This window comes from Dipodomys merriami, unplaced genomic scaffold (assembly GCF_024711535.1).
Source record: "Dipodomys merriami isolate MVZ:Mamm:240054 unplaced genomic scaffold, mDipMer1.0.p SCAF_12, whole genome shotgun sequence".
Classification (NCBI taxonomy): Eukaryota; Metazoa; Chordata; class Mammalia; order Rodentia; family Heteromyidae; genus Dipodomys; species Dipodomys merriami.
Window position 1 is genome coordinate 15,899,855 of NW_027202493.1, and position 14,786 is coordinate 15,914,640.

Genomic DNA, 14,786 nt, shown 5'->3' on the forward strand with positions numbered 1-14,786 from the left:
AAATAAATGTAAAATGTATTACTATTATATATTGAAAAATATCAATATCTAATAATTAGTCATTGGAAGAGACATACACATGCAAATGTGTATGGCTTTAGGAAGAGGTAAATGTATTTCAGAGATAGTCAAAAATAAGAAAAAAAAGATAGGCTAATTCTTGTAGTATAAAACTGTAATCCCAGTGCCATATCAATGTTGAGGGGTTCAAGGTCAGTCTGGGCTAAATAGTGATACTATCTTTCAAAAATAAACAAAATTTAGCTGAACACAGGTGGCTCACACTTGTAATTCTAATTAGTCAGGAGGCTGAAATATAAGATTCATGGTTGGAAGCCAGCTTAGATAGAAAAGTACTTGAGACTCTTATCTCCAGTTAACCACCAAAATAAATGAATGAATGAATGAATAAATAAATAAATAAATAAATACAGTGGAGTTATGGCTCTGGGGTGGAATACCAGTCTTCAGCCCAAAAGTTGAAAGACAGCTTCCAGATTTTCAGTTCAAGATTGGAACAGGCAAAGAAAGAAAGCAAGAAAGCAAGAAAGCAAGAAAGCAAGAAAGCAAGCAAGCAAGCAAGAAAGAAAGAAAGAAAGAAAGAAAGAAAGAAAGAAAGAAAGAAAGAAAGAAAGAAAGAAAGAAAGAAAGAAAGAAAGAAAGAGAGAAAGAAAGAGAGAGAAAGAAAGAGAGAGAAAGAAAAGAGAGCAAGAGAGAAAGAAAAAAGAAAGAGAGAAAGAGAAAGAGAAAGAAAGAGAAAAAAGAAAGGAAGAAAGATTAGGGATGTAACTTAGTAGTAGAGTGCTTGCCTAGAATTCTTGAGGCTCAGAGGTTGTATACATATATAAGCATGTGAGTCAATAAATAACAAGGTAATACTTTCACTTGTCTCCCTTCGAATCATATTATTACAGACACTATTTTTGAGTAGAGTAAATGAGTGGATAGCATTTTATTGACATTGAATTCTTTCTTTTATATCAAAGTCCTTTCATAGCTGGCTAATAATTCCTTGCACCTTTGTCTCCAGCTGGTTAATGATGCTAGAATTATTGTATTTCCAACTATATTAAAGGAAACTGAGATTGAAAGAGTGTTACTAATGGGCAAATACTTCAGAAAAGTCCAGGACAGTCAATGAACTAGGAACATTGGACTACTTGTGTCTTAACCATCTACTCTAACTAGTTAGCAGTGCTGTCTGCAGGAATTTCTAAGCCTTCAAAATTTACACACTGCCAAGCTGAATTTAATAACTGATCTAGAAAGTAAAACAGCTCAACCAGAAGTTGTTCAAGAAACAGTAAAAGCCCAGGGGTAAACTTTGTAAGGTCAACCCAAGCACTATATTGGAAAATCTGATCTTTGAGGAGATTTTAAGTAATTTCTTTTCAATGATCTCAAGTAAAGGATTCACTTTACTATTCTGGTTTTGGTCCTATGTTTATTAAAAAATTCCAAGGCATATCTTCCTACAGCAATAAATATTGTGTTACTATGTACCAAAGACAGTTATATATTACTTGAGTTAGAAAGTTTTTCTTCTGATTAGCATCAGTCATATATGTGAGTATTAAGATTAAGTGCATGTGGGCTTAAAATAAAGAAAGATGTTACCCACAATATAATAATAAAATGATATGTTTGAGTCTGTAAGACTTATAGTTGAGAAAAGGTAAATTTAAGAAATGACAAGGCATTTAAGAATGGCCTGGTACCTCTAATACCTGATTTGAGGATGGCATAGAAAAATTTGTAGCAATAAGAAGCCAGGCTGGGGCTTGGAGAAAATCAAGGCTCTATTTGAAAATAACTAAAGCATAAAGTGATTGTGTATATGGCTCAATTGTTCAAATACCTGCATAATATTATTGAGGCCTTGCATTCAAATCCTACCCCTTCAAAACAAAAACGTATTTTTAAAAAGACAAATTAATACACCTGTAAGATTATTGGGGAAGCATACAATTTGCCACCAGACAAAAACAACACACAAACCCACACCCCACAATACACCTAAATTAAGAAGAAATTCAAAAGATATGAAGCTGTGGATTTCCTTATGAATTTTCTACTAATAATCTATACAATTCAATATAATAATATATAGCCTTACCATTAATGGTAGTAATGATGTATGTTTCTAGGAAAGATGAAGCATACTATGTGCATACTTCTACTACTAAGGATGAAATATTTCCCAAGCTTGTAATATCTAAATATATAATATCTAAATATATAATAGCTAATTTTTAGCTGAACAATGCAATTGATGGTGGTGTATAAAATTTTCTAAGGGTTTAAGCAATCCACTAATTGTAGTAATTTCATGATTATTATCAATAAGCAGCTGACAGTGTTCTGCATTATCACTCTCAATTCTTTTTTTTTGTCGGTCATGGGGCTTGAACTCTGGGCCTGGGCGCTGTCCCTAAGCTCTTCAGCTCAAGACTAGAGCTCTACTACTTGAGCCACAAGCCACTTCCAGTTTTCTGGTGGTTTACTGGAGATAAGAGTTTCAGGGACTTTCTTGCCCAGACTGGCTTTGAACCAAGATCCTCAGATCTCAGCCTCCTGAGTAGCTAGGATTACAAGTGTGAGCCACTGGCATCTGGCTTCTCTATTCTTTTTGAGACAGAAGGATTTCACCCTTAGCTAGTGGTTAGAATCAAAAGAATCTACTTTCTTAAGAGACTAACAATAAATAGCCTCCTAGATTCAAGCAGATTAAGTACACATAAATTATTTTAAGTGATAACAATATTCGGCAAATATGCATTTTTAATTTCAGGATGTTTTGGAAAATTCTTATACTTTTGAAATTGAATTTCATGCAAAATGAGAAAATATGCATATAAATTTCCTGTTAAATATAGTCATTTCTAAGGACCTTTCTATTATGTTTTTTTGTTGTTTATTTCTGGAGTTTAGAGTATTTGTTTTAAACATTCAGCACACATGTTACGCATTATGCATTTTGATTTTAAAGACTTCATTGATTTTGTAGTTGTACATCAGGTTAGTTCTGCCTACATATTTGAATCTTCTTCAAATATGAATACATTTTATTCTTTATTATGTTTGCAAGTCTATGAAGTGAGTGATTGGAGATACCAAATTCTTCAGGTAAAAATCACTAAATAATATAGAGAATTTCCTACATTAAACACCGACAAATTTTTATTTTGAAACAGTTTGAAACTGTATTTAGATAATCAGTTCGAAAGGAATATCTTGGCCCTTTAAGCTGAAAATAGCCCTTTTGGCCATACAAATGTCAAATATCATCAGCCATTGGATGGTCTTGAAGACCAGGCATCAATGCAGAGCAATTTCATAGTTACTAAACTTTTCTTTATGAAAATTTAAATGGAAGCATAGAGATATTTTTTACAGGTGTCCAAAGAGAGGGTCAAATAAACATAATTGGGTGTGTTTGTGAGTGTATGTGTATGCATATTGTATGTGAATAAATATATACATTTACATATCCTTATGTGTGTGTGTATGTATGTATGTATGTATGTATGTATGTATGTATTTAGTAGCACATCAGAAAAGTGAACTGGAAACTCTTTTTCATGTCTGAATGCAACTACACAGTGCTCAGATTAATTAACTTTTCCTACTCACTTGACCAGATAGGCAGTCGGAAGTTCACATAACTTTGTAAATTGATACCTTGCTGGTTATTAAACACAGATTACTTTATGGAAAAAAATCTCATAAAGCTCCAGATTTCTTTGGTTTTTCTCTTTGATTTCAGTCTTCTAGTTTCAGTGACAGGCATTTCTCTATGCTGCCATTCTCTGAAAAGTGTATTTTATGCAAAAGAGCATATGTGAGTTTAAGCAAATGAAAAAGAATATAACAGAATGTGAGGTGCCAGTAACTCACACATGTAATCCTAGCTACTTAGGAGACTGAGATCTGAGGATCAACTAGCCCACGCAGGAAAGTCCTTGAGACTCTTATTAACCACCAGAAAACTAGAAGTTGCGCTGTAGCTCAAAGTGGTAGAATGCTAGCCTTGTGTAAAAAAAGCTCAGGGTCAGTGTCCAGTCCAGTCTCTCTCTCTCTCTCTCTCTCTCTCTCTCTCTCTCTCTCTCTCTCTCTCTCTCTCTCTCTCTCTCTCTCTCTCTCGCTCTCTCTCTCTCTCATACACACACACACACACACACACACACACACACACACACACACACACACAGAAAAAAAAAAGAAAATATATGAAGGTCTAAAGATCCCTATATATATTTTTTAATTCCACTATAACAAATAGTTTTCTGAAGCCAGAGACAAGAGCTTATTTTATCTTAATATGTATTAGAATAACTAAAAAGGATAAAAACAAGGGCTGATACACACATTATAAATTGTGGGTATATTATATGTTTGCTAGTGAGAAAGACAGACATAGAAAGAGAAAAGCAAGTTACCTTGCCCATAGTAATTGTAACACCTCTGTATGGTATTTTCACAATAAAAAAGAAAAAGAAAAAGAAAAGAGAGAGGCAAGAGAGATGGAAGTTAAGATGACAAGGGTATCAGTGCTTTCAAAAACAAAAAGAGATACTTTTAAGTTTTCCTAAACAGCCAGATTTCTGGACTGTGAAAAAAATGTTTTGCAAGAAAACAGATATGTCTTTATCAAATGGCATTATTCAATTACTGAACTTTAAAAAACAAGTTGAGGGCTGGGAAGGTGGCTATGTGGTAGAGCGCTTGCCTTGCATGCATGAGGCCCTGGGCTCGATTCCTCAGCACCACATAAGAAAAAAGAAAAAAGCCAGAAGTGGTGCTGTGGCTCAAGTGGTAGAGCACTAGCCTTGAGCTGAAGAGCTGAGGGACAGCGCCCAGGCTCAGAGTTCAGGCCCCACGACCGGACCCAAAAAACAAACAAACAAACAAACAAAAAACCAAGTTGAGATGTGTGAGATGTGTGACACTCTAAGAGATGTGTCATGCACCCTTCCCATGCTTATGGGAATGAAAGCAAACTCAACTCTGACGTTCTAATCAGCAGCTGAAAGAAACAGCTTCTGGAGTACAGTAATAATCAAAAAGGATTTTTAATGGTCATTTCCAGAAATATTTTTATTTTTAAAAACAGAAGGGACAAAACACTTCAAAGCAAATCTGCTTCCATGTAACTGTAACTGTACTAGTATTTATTTGGTCTGAGATGAGTTTCTAAACAATTATTATTCAAAAGAGGAACATATGAATTGACTAATAGGACCAATTTATTAGAATATTACCTTGGAAATAACTAATGTGATAAATTTTCTGCTCAGTTTTTGAAAAGCAGGTGATTACTTTTCTTTATACACAAGAGTATAAAAGTATTAGTCATTCTTAAAGTAAGTATCCTTATTTTCATTTCAAAACTAAAACTTTTCTCCAAAAAATTCCCACTAAAATAGTGAAACTAACATATGTTATTTTTTGTAGGAATAAGTAGATGAAGTGATATACATACAGTTCATGAATTACAATGACATTTGGATTCTTATGACCTGCCTATGAGCTACATACCTGTCAAATGATTGTGACATTTTAGACTTCTCTCTCCTCTCATTTCCAGCTCAAATATATTTTTATAATGTATTAAACATAAGCACTGAAAGGTTTTTTAATATCTATGGCTTTTTAACTCCATGAATAATTTTCTGCTTTTTGTATATATAGCCATATATACATGAATACATATACTTATACATATATATGGTATCCTAATAAACTTCTTTAGTCACATGGCATATAACAGTTTGTGACTTACATTCTGCCTTCATTTTTATAGTTTATATCAGTTCAAAAGAACGATCGCTTGGTAGGTGATTGAACTGGGATGAAAATGACTAAATTTTTCTTTATAAAGTCAAAGAAAGAAAATGTACTGCTGGGCTAAAACTAAGCATGAAAGATTTCACCTGAGAGGGACAATTTGTCAGAAAATTATGAGGAGGTACAAACAGAGGGTTATAATGGAAGCAGTCTTGCAACATTAACTGTATTATTCACTATCATGGACTCTGTAATAAATCCACTCACACCACACTGAGGGGCGGCGGAGCTGCCGGCTGCTGGCACTCACCCGCAGAGTTGGAGTTTCTCCCCAGAACCCTCTGCCCACCTCTCTCTGGGGTGAGGGCCACGGTCCATGTACTGAGGAATGAATTGTGAAAGTGAAGATGGCAGTCCAAAGAGTGGACCAAAACTATGACCCTCAATCATTTTCAAAGTGGTCTGTTATCATGGCCAATTAGTTTAAATAATGCAAAGACTTGATAATAATCACAGGGCTAAAATAGACTTTTAGAATCCATCATTTATTTGGTTAAGATGCCATTAATAAGGACTATTGCCTCATCAAGAGCTAGCCAGAGGTTGAGATATGAGGATTGTGGTTTTCAACCAGCCAGGGCAGAAAAGTGCATAAAACGCTTATATCCAAGTAACCATATTAAAAAGAAAAAACAACAAAATAAATAAAATTGGAAGTGGAGCTGTAGCTCAAGTGGTAGCATGGGGGAAATACTTAAATGGTAGCATCCAAGAGAGTGAGAGAGAGTGAGAGAGACAGAGAGAGAGACAGAGACAGAGAGACAGCAAGAGGGGAGAAGGAGGGGAGGGGAAGGTGGGGAAGGGGAGGGGGAGAGGGAGAAAGATAGACAGAGAGAGAGAGAGAGGAGAAAGAGATGGAAAGGGAGAGGGGGAGAGGGGGAGAGAGGAAGAGAGAGGGAGAGGGAGAGAGGAAGAAAGGAACAGAGGAAGACAGGGAGAGAGGGGGAGGGAGAGAGGGAGAGAGGGAATGGGAGAGGAGAAAGAGGGGAATATCTTCCTCTGCTAAACTCCAAACACTTACAGTTTGGAAGAGTAGCTTTCACAACTCAGGTACTCACCATGGAATGTTCTTCCATGTAATTAGTAGTTGGGAATATTGAGATGATTTTTTTCCCATAAACCTCAGTGATCTGAGGATTACTGTTTGAAGCCTGCCTGGGCAGGAAAGTTAGTAAGAATCCACCAAACTACCAAAAAAAGCCAGTAGTGGAGCTGTGGCTCAAGCATAGAGTGAGCAAAAGAAGCTCAGGGAGAACACATAGACCCTGAGTTTGAGCCCCAAGACAGACAGACAGACAGACAGACAGACAGACAGACAGACACACACACACACACACACACACACACACACACACGTGACATTATATTTACCCTCTTAGAGATTTGCATTATATGTACTGACAGATTTACAGGGAGTTAAACCACTCAATAAAGCATATTGAAATAATCTAACTCTAATTTTAATAACAATACCATAAAATGTGCTAAAAAGGGCAGGAAATCTAGTGTCCTTGCTCATCAGTGTGACCTTGGGAAGCTTAATTTCCCCAATCCCATGCATGTTCATCTTCAGAGGATACAGTGATCCCTTTGTTGTGAAATTCAGTAACATCTGATCTGTAAAATGTATTATATTATCAAATATATAACACGCCAACTAGGTTCCCCTGGGATCTGAAACTTGGCTCTCACCTTTAAAATATTATAGTCTAAAGGTTGTTCTTCAGAGTTTTCTGATGTAATAATTCAGGGTACAATGTCTATATCAGAAAATAATTTAATACTCTGATCACTAAGAAAAGGGCCTACAGCTCTTGGTTGGCTTTTTTGCTCAGTATTGGCACTGTTACTTCTTGAACTGTGCCTCCACTCCAGCATTCTTCTAGTCTTGAAACAGTGTACTCCAAGTTTTACCCTTTTCAGTAGTTAGGAGTTACAGGCTCATTGTTTAGCCTAAAATTTTGTTATATTTCAGCATTGAATTAGGATTGCATGAAGAATCTTTATTATCTGACAACATCCCGAGGAAATAAGCCGTGTTCCTTGGCGAAATCTATCAGTTGAAATAGCTCTAATTATTAATGGCTAATAATGCATACAAAAGTGCTTGCTCTCTGACTATTTTCAGAGTTTTTTACCAGGCTTCATTCATTTAGTGCTTCCAAAATCCCCTGAGGGAAGCCTTAGACTTTCCCCATGAAGACACTAGAACCAGAGACGTGAGGTGAGGACACCACATCAACCTGCTGAGCAGCCAGGCACGGAGTCTGGTGTGAGTCAGGCCAGCCCCCGAGTTTGTGCTCTTGATCTTTACGCACATTCTCTGTATTGACAAGATAAATTCCCTCTTTTATTTACTTATTAATTCATTCACAGGCATTTCCTGAGATTCTCTTATGCGTTCATGATTGTTTCATGAATAATCTCAAAAGGAAGAGTCAGGTTAATTCACATGGTAGATGAAATATCTGTGAAGTTGCCCCAGCAAAAAAAAAAATGAGTAGAAGTAATAATAAATAGCAGACTGTTATATGCAAGAGAGTTTTGTAGAACATTCTTTCTTTCTTTATTTTTTGGTCAGTCATGGGCCTTGAACTCTGGGCCTGGGTGCTGTCCCTCGGCTCTTCAGCTCAAGGTGAGTGCTCTACCACTTGAGCGACTGCACCACTTCTGGTTTTCTGATGGTTTTTTTGGAGATAAGGGTCTCTTTTCCTGACCAGGTCAGCTTTGAACCACAATTCTCAGATCTCAGCCTCCTGAGTAGCTAGACGTGAGCTACCAGCACCCTATTCATTTTTTACATTTTTGTTCTTTAATCAACAACTTGATGAAATAGGAAATAATATTACACCTGTGTTATAAAAGAGGAAATGTAGCCACAGGTTAACTCATCTTAGGTAAAATAGCTAGATATGTGTTAGCCAGAATTTGGATACAAAAGGTTGAACCCAGGGGAAGCTACCACTATGATTACTTAGAGGTATTTTTAGCAATACAAATAATTTGAAGAAATTTTGCCATTTTTAAAGCAGTACTGGGGTTTGAACTCAGGACTCCACACATAAGTGTGGACCACTTTTCTGCCATTTAAGACAGGCTTATTATGCTTTAGTTGTTCTAGCTAAGGCTTTATGCTTGTTTTCTGAGGATTATCCTTGGACCAATATTCTCCTACTTAGTCCTCCATTCATGTCGAAATGAAGCACACATTACATTCCAGGTGATTTATTGGGTAAGATGATATGTAATCAACATTTTGTGCATAAACTGAGCCCTAGTGAAAGATATGGAATTAAATATAGTGGCTCACACCTACAATCCTATCCATGGAGAGATGCTGACCAAATGGATCACTGCTGGAGGACAGCCCTAACCAAAAAAAAAAAAAAAAAAAAAGAAGAAGAAGAAGAAAAAAGAAAGAAAAAAAATTCAGGAGATTTTTTCTCATTTTTATCCAATAAGAAGCCGGAAACTTGGTACTCTCTTATCAATTCAGCAACACTGAAAGTCTAAGTAGGAGGAAGATGGTCCTAGACAACCTGGAGAAAAAAGCAAGACTTTATTGGAGACTTTTACTCACTAGACACTATGGTGAAAATGAACTATGCAACTGGTGTGAGGAGATTTGGGGGAGGGAAAAACAAGGAGAAAACAAGGGAAGAGGCGACACTGCCCAAAAAGAAATGTACTCATTACCTGACTTATTTAACTGTAACCCATCTGTACAATAATAATAATCAAAACAGAAGAGTATGAGGGACTTTGCTGTCTGGGCTGACTTCGAACTGTGATCTTCAGATCTGTGTAAGCCACAGGCACCCGGCAATAATGCTTTATTTTTCTTGATCATCTTGCCTATTCCTTTTCCTTTTGCTCTCAGATCACAGTTAATCATTACTATTTTCACTTGATTATTGATTTCATGGTGGATGTTAATCAAAAATATTGAAATAACATTTCTAATTCCCTAGTTATGTTTGTCTCTTTTCTGTCCTGCAATTCTGTAGTAACTCTCATAACTTATTTAGTTTATCAAATTTGTATACCCTGCTTTCATTGTTCATATACATGAAAATGTATTGAATAAAACATAAAGAGGATAAGAAGCATAACTCATGTGATCGCATGAAAGTCTAAAGTTTTGAAGGCCTTGGTTCAAACTTCAGAACTGCTAAATAAATATATAGAAACTATGATGATGATGGTTACTTAAAACTGATAAATATCTGTAGATGCTAGGTACCATAAATTCAGTTGATAAATATAAGAACTTGCTGGATAAATGTGTAGAGCAAATTAATTTAGAATGAGATTTGAATCCTGGAAAGGGTATTTTCTAAGGAGAAGGCCTGTATTTGATAGTGTTACTAGGCTAGTCCATTACTGGAGGCCAGGCATGGTCAAGTCAGGACTTCCTGATTGCTAGGCAGGTAATCTTACTGCTGCTGCACATATTCTCCTTCAGCCATGATTTCTGCTCATTATTTTTCAGACCACAGCTCACTTCCTTCTAGGCACATACCTGGATATGTTTTAACTATGTTAGAGTTCCATGAAACTGGGATATCAGGCTCTTCATCAAGAACAGGTCTCACTTGTTTATTTTCTCCCTAGGCTGGCCTTCACCTATGATCCCAACATCTCAACCTCCTAAATAGCTGAGACTGTAAGACCTGAGCCAGTTTAGCACTCATTTTAGTTTAATCCATTTATATTAAGCCACAAAAATTTTAGGATAATCAACACAACAACAACAAAGCACCAAGTAGTTGAGTCCTATTGATCTTGGGAGAATGAAATTTCAAACTCACCATCTTCAACTTATTCTTGTATTTATCAACTCATAGCCAGGAAATTACTATTTATATCTATCCTGGCTTTCACCATGTAGTAGGAACTCATTTCCTGTTCTTTGGTTCTTTGCAACTGGGTATCTCAATAGGAAGAATGTTTTTATTTTCCACAAAATGAGAAACAGAAGCTAATAAGGACATATCAGCCCTCTTGATCACAGAGTCTTGCCTTAATGCTGGACTTTAAGCAGAATCAGAAAACAGGCCAGCAGCTATCTGTGCCATGCTGAAAATACAATATTTTGATGACAATAACATGCTCAGTTTGAGCAAATAAAAGATGTTAACAACCACATATTTCGATGTGTTGGATGGCAACAGTTCTAATGAAAGTAAAATACATTTTGTGCGGATCAATAGTATTATCCAAACAATTCACACATCATTTTCTGCTTCTTGCTAGAGTGTAGCAACTGGTCTTTGGTACTCACTCTTGAGATAGATCCAAACATAATGGACTAGTGAACATGTAAAACTGATTTTTCTCCTGCTCTTATGTAAGAGGATTACAAATCATTTTACACTTTTTGAGTATGAACAACTTAATCTGTGGTATTCAGAACTTCAATGATGTGTAACTAATTATTTAATATTGTATTGCTTTGGACAATTATGAATGACTACATTGGAATACAACATTATACAATTATTGTTATCCAATAATTGCATCATCTCTCCATTTACTCCAGTTACATGAAAATGTTTTTTCATGATTGAAGGAAAGATAATTTTCCTTTTGATTATAAGAAAGTAAATTATGATCTTAAAATTAAAAAAAACTATCACAAGTGAAATATGCAAAGACTACCAGGACTCCTATGGAAACAATACCTTTTCATTATCGCTAAGACTTAACATTTGCATTTTGGCCAGCTGAGGTTGAAATTAGATAGCTCAATGGGTGACAAAAACCCTGAGAACACAGGCAAAGCTTCAATTATTTCTTATCCGTGGCTCAGCTGGCCTTGACTGCAGCATGGGGAAGGCACCGAGAGTGTGAGTCATGCAGTGATGTAATTATGTGCTTAGTATATTTTCTTAATTAATTTAAATATGCTTGAGCAACTTGCAAGCTCGAACTTGAACATTCCCACATCTTGGTCCCTGGATACAAATAAAGCTTTCTGGAGTGAGAGAGCAGAGTCCAATTTGATGAGTTAAACAATGTCTTTGGACAGAAGAAGAAATCATTCAAATTTAAACATGTTTGTGCAAACTTTTTCTTTCATATGTGTCTTTTGTTTCATTTATACATTTGTTTAGTAACAAATGAAGTTGAGAAAGCAGCTGTCAGCAAGTGCTAGTTTAGGTGGCAAAAAAAAAAAATTATCAGATGGATGAGGTCTGCCTCCACTATGTGTTAAATGAACCATTGGAGTAATGAAGGAAAATAGACATACTATAGACATACTCAGGATAGAGGGCCCAGAAGAGAGCCAACCAATTCCTGAATGAGAGTGGACATGGAGTCAACTCTTTCTTGAACAAAAGAGGTTTCTCATGCATTTGCATGGGATTTTTTTTCTTTGTTGTTGTTACTGTTTTTGGTTGTTCGTGGGGCCTTGGCATTGTCTCTGAGCTTTTCAGCTCAAAGCTAGTGCTCTACAACTTGAGGCACAGTACCACTTCTGGGGTTTTTTGTGGCTAATTGGAGATAAGAGTCTCACAGCTTTCCTGCGCGGGATGGCTTTGAACCACAGTCCTTAGATCTCAGCCTACATCAGCACCTGGCTGCATGGGATTTTTATTTTTTTATTTTTTTACCTTTGACAGTTATTTTTTTATTGTGAAAATACTGTACAGAGGGGTTACAAATACATGGGCAAGATAATGAATACATTTCTTATCAAGCATTGTAGCCTCCTCAGCAATAATTTACCTGCTACATCCCAGCTCCACCTCGAGACACCATAGTCTCATCTGTCTTTAGCTATGAGCTAGTTACCACATTTATCCATAGACCATGATTATGCTTTTCTAAACTTCAGAATATATTGTCTCCTGCTCTTCATTTTCTGTATTAATCTTCACAAACACCTTCCAAGATTTGCACTGTATTAGGAAAGGTGGAAACAATTCAGCTCATTTTTTCCCCTCGAGTATGTTATTTTATTGTAACTGACAGATTTTTCTCTCTGGAAGGACAAGCTGCATGCCCTCTCGGGTTCTTTTGAATTTTTTTTTTTATTGTAAAGCTACTGTACAGAGGAGTTACAGTTGTATGAGTAAGGTAGTGAGTACATTTCCTATTGAGCATTGTTACCGCCTCCTTTGTTTTTTTCCCTATGATCTTGTCCTTCCCCACCTATTCCTCCCTCCTGTACCCCCAGCTCCTGAAGTTGTAAAGTTCATTTTCAACATAGTGTCTGATTCTGGTGCTCTCAGGTTCTTTATGGACATTGTTTGTGTAGTTCCCTGTAATGGAGCAATATACAGGACTCAATTCTCCTGTTCATACTTTATCTCAAGTTAGAAGTAGGCATACTAAATTCTGAAATAAACTATCGTTGCTAAATCAATACTCCCCAGAGTTTTTTAAAAAAGACCTATAGAGTAATATCTGTGAAATTTAGTAGCCAGCTTTGAATCCTTTCTGAGGATGCCGTGGATAATAAACAATAGTAACATTGTGACTAGCATGTGAGAGACACCTGCCCGACTATGACTTTATCTATGGCATCCAAGTGAAAACTAGAAGAGAGGCTAAACTAGAAAAGGCAAAACCACTAAGGAGAAATGTAAAAGGAGCTAAATGATGAGTAAACAATGAGGTTTTTCTAGTAAGGCATGTTTATAAGTTTATTGCAGATATTCAATAGACAGAAGCCAAATTCATCAATAATTTACAGTATCATTTTGCTATTATTTATTTTGATAATAATGACTTTGGTTCATCTTCTCTTGACTAATATGGGGTCTGGAAGAATAGTAGTATCATGAAGTAATGATTATAGCTATTGATCTGTGCAACCCAAGAAAAGACATGGGGTTTAAATTCCATCATGTAGTACGTTATATATAAAGTAAGTACCATTAAAGTGGTTGTAATCTATATGGGAAAACTCAAAGTTTCTTGTAATTTATAATATTAATTTTAATGTGAAATATCTTTTAAAAGTCATTTCTTAGAATTACAGCTATAACAACCACTGACTGATGATTACTGGTTAATTAGCTCCTACATTTCTTATGAATCAAAGTGCTGTGCTGTATCAATGTAAACTTTCCATTCTAAATAATGGGTAGTAATATCATGTGTGTCATGGCTGAACATATTAAATTTCACCATAAAATAAAATACAATTCGTTGGGAAATTTAAAGACACATATTGATAAAGATTGTAATGATCAAATTTGAGTTAAAATGTTAAAAAGAACAGGTGGATATTCTCTGAACCCAAAGCGAATAGATGTAAAATCATGGTGGTACTTACCACAGTGAAATTCATAACTTTCAAAATCCATATTGTCATGGCTAAGTTAACTATCATGGTAACCAACAGCAGAAGGACAAAGAAGTATAAGCACCTCTTTCGCCATCCATAAATTCCCACTGGATAAAGTTGTGCATTTTCGGTTCTGGGTAGGTTGTTTTGTTGTGTTGCTAGAATATATTGTTCTCGTGTCATCTGAAAAGAAAGCAAGAATGGAAAAAAGAGATAGAGAGGTGGAATGTAGTATGGAAGGGAAGAGGGAAAGGCAGAAGGAAGACAAGGACCAAGAAAGGAGAGAAGGAAGAAGGGGATGGAGGAAGAAAGGAAGAAGGGGAAGAAAATGGAGGAAAGGGAGTGAAAGAAGGAAGGAAAATAAGAAAGAAAGGAAAGAAGGAGAAAAGGAAGGGAAAAGATGGAACGAAGAAAGAAGAAAAAAGAAAGTGGGAAGGGAAGAGGTAGGGAAGGAAAGAGGAAGGAAAAGGAATGGAAAGAAGGAAAAATGGAAGGAAAAGGAAGGGAGGCAAGGAAGGAGGATAGAGAATGAAGGCAGGAAGACAAGAAGGAGTAGAGGATGGGCAGTAGGGAAGTAGAAAGGAAAGAAAGGAGTAAAAAGAAGAAAATACAAGAGGGAGGGAGGGGGGAGAAAAAAAAC

The 14,786-nt window shown here is 36.2% G+C and overlaps 1 protein-coding gene across 1 annotated transcript in view; it reads right to left on the bottom strand.

Moving 5' to 3' along the window:
- Positions 1–14,786, bottom strand: part of Sgcz (sarcoglycan zeta) — an 874,745-nt gene that overhangs the window by 286,353 nt on the left and 573,606 nt on the right. Inside the window, exon 2 of the mRNA XM_070015959.1 lies at positions 14,135–14,329. Within this exon, the coding sequence (XP_069872060.1) occupies positions 14,135–14,329 (195 nt within the window). The remainder of the gene's footprint in view (positions 1–14,134; positions 14,330–14,786) is intronic.